The sequence below is a fragment of the Podarcis raffonei genome, chromosome Z, assembly GCF_027172205.1.
Source record: "Podarcis raffonei isolate rPodRaf1 chromosome Z, rPodRaf1.pri, whole genome shotgun sequence".
NCBI classification, from domain to species: Eukaryota; Metazoa; Chordata; class Lepidosauria; order Squamata; family Lacertidae; genus Podarcis; species Podarcis raffonei.
In genome coordinates, this window is record NC_070621.1 from 12435504 (window position 1) to 12445959 (window position 10456).

General features: G+C 41.9%; 1 protein-coding gene across 9 annotated transcripts in view; it reads right to left on the reverse strand.

The window, feature by feature from the left end:
* PBX3 (PBX homeobox 3) overlaps positions 1–10456 on the reverse strand; it is a 229769-nt gene that overhangs the window by 45621 nt on the left and 173692 nt on the right. For all 9 annotated transcript variants that reach the window (XM_053374376.1, XM_053374377.1, XM_053374379.1 and 6 more), the window contains one exon: positions 1330–1571. In XM_053374376.1, the coding sequence (XP_053230351.1) occupies positions 1330–1571 (242 nt within the window). The remainder of the gene's footprint in view (positions 1–1329; positions 1572–10456) is intronic.

Below are 10456 nucleotides of genomic sequence, written 5' to 3' on the forward strand. Positions count from 1 at the left end.
CAAATTTGTTTCAGCTGACACACTCCCAGGGAAGTGCCAGAGCCAAGCCGTAGAAGCCAGGACTTCCTTATAAAGTTCTGCTCAGAAAACCAGCCACAAGTTCCTATGGTTCATTGAGCTGATATGGTTCAAGCTTCAGAAGCTTTATAAGGCACCTCAGGGAAACAAAATGACATTGCCAGTGGTACAGCAACAAAGCCAGGGTCTCTGGTCTTCCCTTTCTAAATCTGTGAAAAGTTATGTGAACATGGATGGACAATCTCTCCAACACTTGTTGACAAAAGGCTCACTGAGTAACTGAACCCCTCAAGAGAAAACAAATGAAGTAGAGGGGTATATGTGGTTTCATTGGGGCAGAGCAGTTATTAACACTTTTAATAAAAATCAAACCATAGGTCATATTGAAAATAACCTACAGCAAGCAAGGAATCGTCTACAAAAAAAGGTTGACAGCAAAGTAAAGTCAGTAAAGCACTTCTGACTGATTTGTCCTAGAAGTGGAATCCTAACTCACAGTAAATGACTAATTTCTCTAATGCAGTCATCTGGATTTTTCAAAGCATTTACATACACTTACAGAGTGGCCCTAGTCCACAGGTTGGGAACCATTTTCAGCCTAAGTTCCAAGTTCCCTTCTGGGCAACCTTCAAGAGGCCATATATCTGTGGTGGATGAGGCCAAAGGCACAAGTGGGTGAAACAACAAATGTAAATTTTACCTTTGTACAGCAGTGTGCTTTCTACCAGACACTCATTCACAATTCTTTATCCTCCATCCAGGGAAGCAAGAGGCATTATCAGAGTTTAAGGACACTTTCCAACCATGCAAAAACACTCAAGAAGGGTGTGATATGGGGCTGGGGAGAGGTGTGGGGAGCGTATTGAGGGCCAGACAGAGAAGGTTGGAGGGCCTGAAGTTCCCTACTTTTGTTCTAGCCAAACCACATTTATCTCAACCTTCTAGCTACAATATGGTGATAATCACAGCAGCCTACCTTCCAGGGCCATTGGTGAGGATTAATGCAATAAAAAAATCTGAAACACTTGGACTTGAAATATGCTATGTAACTGACTACCTATTATTGTTTCTGACTGCAGTTTAAAGAATTTGACAGGATCTTGCAAGGCTGCTCCTCCAAGTTTCAAGTTGTGGGCTTATTCAACCTTACTTACTTGGAAGCATAACTTGAAGTTACTTGTTGATGTTGCTAATCTTTAAGCTATTAATTTTTGAAAGCATGGCATAAACAGTACTTTGCAGGTTGGGCTCTAGCAAAACAGAGGACAATGGAGCCACATATATTCAAGGGAGAGGATTGCAACATCTAACCTGTTCATATTTCTCCAGCTCCGTGTGATAGATCTGTCTGATCTGGGTCAATTTGGCCCTGTAATCTGAATGTTCAATAGAGTTATCCGAAGATCCACCAGAAGCTGCTGCTGCTGCCGCCGCCGCCGCTGATCCTCCACCTTTCTCAGGACCTGAAACCCCTTCTGCCAGAAGCATATTGTCCAATCTCATTAGCTGGGGGTCAGGAGGGTCTTCCTCTTGAGCTCCTCGGATGCTGAGACCTTTAGGTGAAGGAAATAACAAGAAGAAAAATTACCTAAGTTAATATATCCTGTTTCCAGTAAATCTGCTAACTATTCCACCGGCTCAGAGAAGGGAAAGCAGCAGGAGTCACACACACACTTTGCTGCGAGCCATTTTCATATGGATTTGTGAAGGCTTCCAATCCTAGCAGTTGTCGTTCAAGGAGGAAGGTATTACTAAGTGCTCTGTACACACTGTGCTAAAAAGTAATGATCTTTCAAGATCTTGAACCAAAATAGCCCAAATTCTGCATCAAGAAGAGAAGAATTCTGTGACTTGAATAAGTTAATCAATGCATTCACTGTGATGCAATGTAAGCAAATGGCTCAAAGTACTCAAAGTATCACAGAAAGCAGAAATATTAAACAAGGACACTGTTCCTACAATAATATGTTTAGGAGGTCACACCAATTGCTAAAGTCTGCCTTTTACTGTTGATGCAATAATATGAGTAGCAGTCACGGACCAGCAGACTATTCTGAAGAGTTGGCAGTGGACTGAGCCACTGTTCTCATGGGCTGCTTTGTAAGCTTTTCGAGCTTTACCTGAGGATAAAAATGTTTACTGTATTATAATTAAATATAATAAATTTATTCGCTTATTTTGTACCACATCCATTAGTAACAAAGAATGGCATGCAACAAGAAAGTTAGTAACCTGCTTACAATTTTTAACTGGAACACCAAACTGTCTATTCAGCAAAATATTCCACACGTGTATTTTGTGCAAATACAATGGCTTGACGTTATTCCTGGTTCAAGGAAAAGCAGGGAGGGTTCCACTTCACTGATGGGTCAAGGGATATAGTACTTTATATCCTTGCAGAGGATCACCCTTCCTGAGGAGATACTCAATCATTAGGTCTTAGATCTACTGAATGCAATATGCATAGTCTGCAGTGCCCAGCTCTGCTGTAAAGAATGCTGTGATGTATGCAGCCTCAAAACCACTTTGTTTTTTGGTTTTTTAACCACCCAGAAAGTTTAAATCGCCATTTCATGCTAAAACATGTTCAAAATTGCCAGCATTGTTATCAGCAGCTAGCAGAGAAGCACCAGCGTTTATTTTAAAATAATAATAAAAATAAATAAAATTTCCGCCTCTAGCCAGAGGATCCCAAAATGACATCCAATCACCAGTCTCATCTGACTATTATAGATCAAGGCTGACAATTTGTAGGTTTAATCAGGTCAAACGGGCTTGCTGCCAAGATGCTCTCAACACCACTGAAAAACAAAGTTGAGATATAATTACAGTGGGGGGGGATCACTAGAGCCATGGCTCCGTGGATCGGCATTTCTATTAAAGATGCAATACAACCCAAAAATATCCCAGCTCAATTAACCTCTTCAAATCGGTTTAAAAGCAGGTATTCCTGACAGATCCCCTCAGGGGGAGGAGCTGGCACCTACTGAGTCTGCAAGCCGATTCTGCCTTCTGTGGTGTTCATGTTGTTGTTTATACACAGCGGCACACGAGCTCTGCATCAGGTGCAGCTGACATGACAGTAACATCCATAAACTGCCAAGTGTTCAGCTCAGAAGTGGCAGTTAAATTTGACTCACCTGCATGAATCTAGCCCAATTCCTCAAAGGTGTGGAGGTGTAGGAGACAGACCGGCCTACCCTGCACAAACATCAGCCAATCCCTTATCATATATTTGACACATGTATTTAAAAAGAAAATCTTTGAAATCAACCACCTTTGTAGCAAGCATCAGTTGCCTGCAATATTGTTAAGACAAATGAAATGACTCACTGCAAAATTGCTTATCTTTATCATTGATAGATGGTCAAGATTTGAGGGTGCATACATGCACGGCTATACATATGCATGCCCCACTAAAACGAACGGATGAATGCATCCATCTTTAATATGCAGAATGGCAACGGTAATGCCCTATTGTCCAAGAATGCACAACCAGAGCAAGATCTGGGCAAAAAGCAGTAAGCGGGTGTTAGGGAAGCACAATTCTATAGTGCATGTTTGGTATACAGAAGATCCCTGGTCACTGGCATTGCTGGGTAACAAAGACCCTTAATAATATGATATCCACAAGCTCCATCCCATCTCTAATTTTTGCCAAACCATGCCCCACCATGGGATGCAGCACCACAGGTTAGGAGTACCCCATCTCGTACTTAGAAGCTGCGTTGGAGTGTTACAAGTGCCTCATACGTTTAGTGAGTTAGGGCAGTATTATGACCTCCAAATTGCTGGCGGAGGACTGAGTTAAAGAAGGAGTGTGGCTTGCCTATGTGAGTTCTTGGCAGAGATGACTTTCAGTCCAGGGACTTGCCAATTCGTAATTCATCCTCTTAGCCACTATGTTACACAAGCCTTTTTTCCACACATCTGTAATAACTTTAAAGTTGTCTGATTATATGGGGTGGTTGATTGTAGATACTGAGAACTTACTGAGAATTTTAAGTGCTGCCCCAACTTTTCATATTTTTTATTTCTCCATCCACCCTCTTTATTATTATATACATGTTGAAAACCATGGGCGTTAAAAAGGGGGTTGCATTTTCTCCTTTTATCAGTGAATCTTATTTTAATTTCATCAGCCTACTTCAACAAACCACACACAAACCAAACCAAATAATTTGAATGCCACATCCATTGTTCTTCCTTCCCCCTTTTCAACCTGGCTTCTGCTTCATCTTACCCAAATCTGAACACACACTGCAAAAGTTGGTGAGCAATATTCTGTCTGATATGTTGCTTTTCTTGTCCCCACCCCCCAACCCATAAAACAAGCTTCTTCTTGACATGATAAGAATCTCACCATTCCACATTCAGCATTCCACATTCAGAATTGTGTGTGTGGATTCTAAAACGTTTGGAAGGCAGAAAGCCAACTTGATAAATTATCACATGTTTCTTCTCCTCCCACGTCTCCAGTACACCCCAATTACCATCAAATTCTAAATTTGTTTTTGGGATACTGACACCAGAGTTTGTTCACTGCTTGGACTTGACAATGCACATTTGCTTCCTTGTTATAAAATGTTTCATCTTTGCTATTTCATCTTATCAGCTTCTCATTAAAGCATTAAGCAATCTTCTACATGGTTAGTCTATTCCTGCTAAGGGCTTCAATTCCTCTCCTAAGGAAAAACAAACAGGCTTTTGCTAATTTATATACGTTACTTCATTAACTCTATGAGAATTTTTAAATGACTGCTCACTGAGCTAGGCAGCTGAGTGCATGCTTTGCATGGAAGGAGCCTCAGCTCTAGTCTCCGATATTTCCAGTTATAAGATTCTGGGAGAAAAAAACTCTGTTCAAGACACTGGATAGACAAGGATAAGATGGACATTAGGCTAGATGCACCATTAGTCCTATTTGAAGAAAAGAGTTTTGAGAGAGGAGGACAGGTAGCCTTATAACACTAAGATGGGCAAAAGGTAGATTGGGATCTACAGGTAAGTCTCTGGGTGATTTTCAGTAGATAACAAGGATTCCAACCCCCAGTAACTTGACAATTGTTTAACCCCCAGTGAGGTCAGCCTGGCATCTTTGGTGACATATTTCCGGCAGAAAGTAAAAACCTACTGTTTTCTCAAGCTTCTGATGATCTATTATAGTTTTGTTTTTGCTGTCAGTATGCTGACAAACCTTCCGTGGCTGCATGGGGGTGTTTTGTATGTTTTTAATGAACTGCATGGAAGCTTTAATAATGTGCTGCTATTATAATGTATTTTATTTATGCTTATGTATTTAATTAAGCTATATCACTGTGGTGTATGGGGTGTTAGGGAGGAGTAGAACCTCTGGTGGGTGACAGACACATCATGTTCCTTCTGGGGTAGTTTGTCCTCCTTTGGCCCCGACTCTGCACCTAGCTCTCATGTGTGGCTCCTAGAAGTTGTCAGCATGTGACAGCGTCCACAACCCGGGAATGGCTTCAACTGGCCAGCTAAACCCGGTGAAGGTAGCTGATGGGTCTCAAACCCTTGGTGAGTTAGGGACTTCCATGCATGCAAAGACAGGCTCCGGCGGGTTGAGCAGATGGGACCAATAGTGGGTCCAATGGTCAAGAAGGTGGTTTCTGCATGTGCTGTAGAGGGAAGTGAGGGGCAGATGGAACTTGTCAACCTGGGAAGGCAGCCCACATAGGAGAAGGAAAACTCTAACCCTAAACCTCCACTGCCTTGTGGTATATCTTTGGGAGAAGAAAGGGCTAAGGAGTAAACCCTACACAAATCTGGAGTGGAGTCCCTAAGGCAGTTGGATGGCTCCTTCCAGCAACTCCTGCAGCCAAGCTAGTGCCAAATGTATTATTCTGCTTTCCTTTGGCCTACATCAGCCCTACATGCACCCTGGGAAGGTCACTTTGGTGCTGCTAACACAGCAGCTTTTCTTCACCCCAAAGGTGCACTCCATTGTCTCTCAAGACAAATGGATGCCAACAATATAAGTCACTTGGAGACCTCTGTATAATAATAAGCAGTCTACTAAATACAGTGGTACCTTGGGTTACAGACACTTCAGGTTACAGACGCTTCATGTTACAGACTCCGCTAACCCAGAAATAGTACCTCGGATTAAGAACTTTGCTTCAGGATGAGAACAGAAATCGTGCGGCGGCACAGCTGCAGAAGCGGGAGCCCCATTAGCTAAAGTGGTACCTCAGGTTAAGAACAGTTTCAGGTTAAGAATGGACCTCCAGAATGAATTAAGTTCTTAACCCGAGGTATGACTGTACTAAAGATAACAGCAATAACAACAAATAAAAAAACAAGTTACCACCCTGCCCTGGTTGCCCTTGTTTTAATTGCCTCTTTCTCAAACTTAGTGTTCCTCATCAGTTGAATAAGTATATTAAATGGTTGCCTTTATTAGCCTTTGTACAACTATGCTGGTCAGTTTCAGCGCTCTGTGTTAAAAGCCGTCAGCTGCAGTGAATTCAGCTATAGTTCTGTACGTGTACATTATGGTTTCCTGATGTAACGCTCCATGAGATGCCTTATATTGCAGATGCACTGACACAACCACAAACCACATTTTTTTCTCTGGCTCTACTACCAACATAAGCTGTTTTGCGTCTGCCTCTCACTGGTGGATTGGGTGGGGTGGTTGTTATAGAAAAGAAAGATGTTTTCACAAACCTGAAATCTGCCTGCCACTACTCTGTGGTTTTCAAATTTCCAAGCCTCTGGGCACCTCTTCCATATTGACTTCCCTATGAAAACCACCACTACCTGATCATATTCAACACAGGCCTGAGGGTACCTATGTACCTGCAGAAGCTTATGATGGCAATCAGAAATGGGAGACCAGTCACTTTCTGGCCATGGCTAGTATTACAGTATAAACATGACACAATTTGAAAATTGCACAGTTTGGAACAAGGGCTATGAAACTGCTAGGGCAAAATGGCACAGCTGTTTCCAGATAACCTTGGATTGTTTCCAAATGAAACCTGTTTTGACTACTTGCAGTAGTCCTACCCCAGTTCTTGACAAGTGATACAGTCCATTGCATATGCTGGTACACCAAGAGAAGGGGGCAAGGATGAGCTGTTAACATTTATTCTGGTTTGAGGCACTACTTAAGCAACATCTACAAGACCATGTGTGGGGGAAAGAGGATGTACCATTTCCATCTCTATCTTCCTTCGTTAATTTTTGAATTACAGTTATCAACACAAGTATATAATGAACAAGAAGGCCGTTCTTCTGTAGACTGGATTGTCCTACTCTAGGCCTTTTGATATTGACTGGATAAAAATCTACTCTGTCTTCCTGGGTCTGTGTTTCTCTTCCTTTAAAGAGGATCTCAAAAGCTCACCTTATTTGCCAAGCCAAGCCTTTCCTTTATTCAACAGCTTCAGACAATGGATGCTACCCAGCATCTGCCTTTATAAATTATGCACCAATAATATATGTATTTTTGACATATAAGCTCACACTGTGGCTATTGTTTCTCTATTTTTATTCCTCAGTATATCAACCTACAAGTTTATTACTGCTTAGCTCGCTGACCTTTCAATGCATCGTGGTATTAAGGTACAGAGTGGGCTTGAAAGAACACAATAATACATCACTTCCAGCACAACTGGAGAGGTACTAATGGCACTGGAAGTGCAAGGACTCAAGCTGGAGAGCTATGCATCGGCCTAAAGCCAAATCTTTCCACATTAAATATGGCAGCTTGAGCTGGTACACCTTTGATAGATCTTTCAGGACCACTTTCATGCCTGACAATTTCTTTTCCTCTAGGCAAAGTTTCAAAAATCTTCATGGGTGAGCCGTAGAGTTAACCACAAACCTGTTTGCTCCCTATTTCCATCTACTTAAAGCCACACCATTCATTTTGGTATCTGCAGGATCCAGACAAATCACATAAACAGATGCTAAAACATTGTTTAACAATGAACTTGGCTTTGTTATAGAACCACAGTTTTAGCATATCTTTCAGCAGATCCTAATTAGCTGTCTTTCAACGCGCTGTGCACCTGCCCCCACAGATAACAGACGAGCGCGCCTGCACAGGCGACGGCATTCAGAGGCCAATAAATAAATTGCAGGTCAAAATTATTACAAAGCTTTTCCTCCGAATAAACCCATCTCCTTCACAATACAAAGCCGTCGATATGAAAAGCACCTAAAAACCCACTCAAATGGTATGATTACAGGGGCCGTTTGAGTTTAATAATCCGACTGTAGTTCAGGCATTTTCAACAGCTCATTAAGGGTTCATTAATATATGGGCAAGCTTTTGAATTATAAATAAGCAGATTAGAAACCCGTGGTGTCTGAATTGTATAGTAGGTATCTTGGCTAACAGAGTAATATTGCAAGCACAATGAAAGGTTGGCCCAAGAGAGTTCTTCTGGAGATGCAGGGCATGGCTTTTTCCATCTTATTTATTAATTTCATAAAATTGTAAAGTTGGAAGGGACCACAGGTCATCTAGTCCAACCCCCTGCAATGCAGGAATGTTTTGCCCATTGTGGGGCTCAAGTCTCATGATCTACCGACTGAGCAATCCCTTTGCCTTGCTTGTTCACCTTGTGAAGTGCACATGTGTTATTTTTCTGAAGTGGTAAATCAACCATTTTAAGACATGCCCACCACCCACCATATATACTGTATTTTTCGCTCTATAAGACGCACCAGACCATAAGACACACCTAGATTTTGGAGGAGGAAAACAAGGAAAAAAATATTCTGAATCTCAGAAGCCAGAACAACAAGAGGGATTGCTGCGCAGCGAAAGCAGCAATCCCTCTTGCTGTTCTGGCTTCTGGGATAGCTGTGCAGCCTGCATTCACTCCATAAGACGCACACACATTTCCCCTTACTTTTTAGGAGGGAAAAAGTGAGTCTTATAGAGCAAAAAATACGGTAAATGGACCCTGGTGTTCCACAGAAAGACCAAAGACTCAACTCAAAGATGTAATCACCACCAAATCACCTTCCTAGTTCCATAAGAGCGGTCTGATTGGCAATAAAGATTCCCATTGGGATTCTTCATTTGTGGTTTTTAAAAATAAGGACAGCCACTGACTTATTCTATAGATTTTAAGCTTACCCAATGGGGAAAAGCCTCCAGGCCTCTCTAACTTACTCATTGGACTCTCACCAAAACACACCACTCTCATCAGGCAACATCCCATGATGGCCCTGTTGTACTTCCTTTTAGGGTACTTTGCCTGACTAGAATGTATCCTTGAACTTTGATAATACATTTTGCATGGATGGATGGATGGATGGATGGATGGTGTGTGTGTGTGTGTGTGTGTGTGTGTGTGTGTGTAACTAGCCTCCTGTACAAAGATAAAGTTCACATTCATTGCTCTGCTTATTTTTGCTTCTAGGCCCACCCACCACTAGCATATGTCCCTGGGAGATTGCTCAGAAGGGAATGCAGCCCCTAGGCTGAAAAAGGTTCCCCATCCCTGACTTCGAGAATTTGGTGGGGGTAGAGAAACACCATAAAGAGACAAAGACTGCTGAAGTTCGTTTACAAAGTCACAGGCTAAGAGCTGAGGTTGTCCAATCCCCAACAAACCGAATAGTACAGAGATCTTAGCTGCTAGCTCTATTTTGCCTCCTTGAAGCATTTCTAACAAGAGAACAGATATCTGAAAATGCCTGCTCTTCATTTTCTATATGGCATCAGCAGAGAATAATGACTGCTCTCATATAAAAACACAATTTAATGTTGTCACGCTGCAATATTGTGTTGGTGTGGCAATTAACATGGCTGGTCTTAACACAAACCCTGAGAGCCATGCCTAGCCTCCATCTACATCACTAGCTTCCCCAGCAGCCACTGAAACCAGGAGGACTCTCTCCAGAAGTCAGCGGAACACTAAAATAACACCATGAGCCACAAAGCACAGCTACCGTATTTACCACCAAATCTAATGCGCATCTGAATTTTCAAAACCTTGAAACTAAAAAAGTATTTGCTATGTCAGCAGTGTTTATCAAGCTTGCAATTGAATCTAATGCGCCATCAAATCTAATATGCACCCTAATTTTTGTGACATAATTTGACCAAAAAGGTGCACATTACATTGGAGTTAATATGGTGATTCACACTCTCTTGTCAGCACAATTTACAGTCTGCACAAATGCAGCAACAACACCATGTTCTATCTCCCAGGGTCTGCTAGCCAGCCAGGGTGGTGAAGACTACTGACATTACTTTATAATTTATAAAACCTATAAATTGTAAGTTTATAATTTAGCTCTTTAAGGCCATGATCAACTTTAAAAAAGAGAAAGAAACTGACATGAAAGAACACAGATTGTTTATCACAAGAGGTGCACATAATAAGGCCTATGTACACAATTGGTCTTCTTGCATGTTCTCTGCTCCCCCCACCACATGCTGCTCAACTCC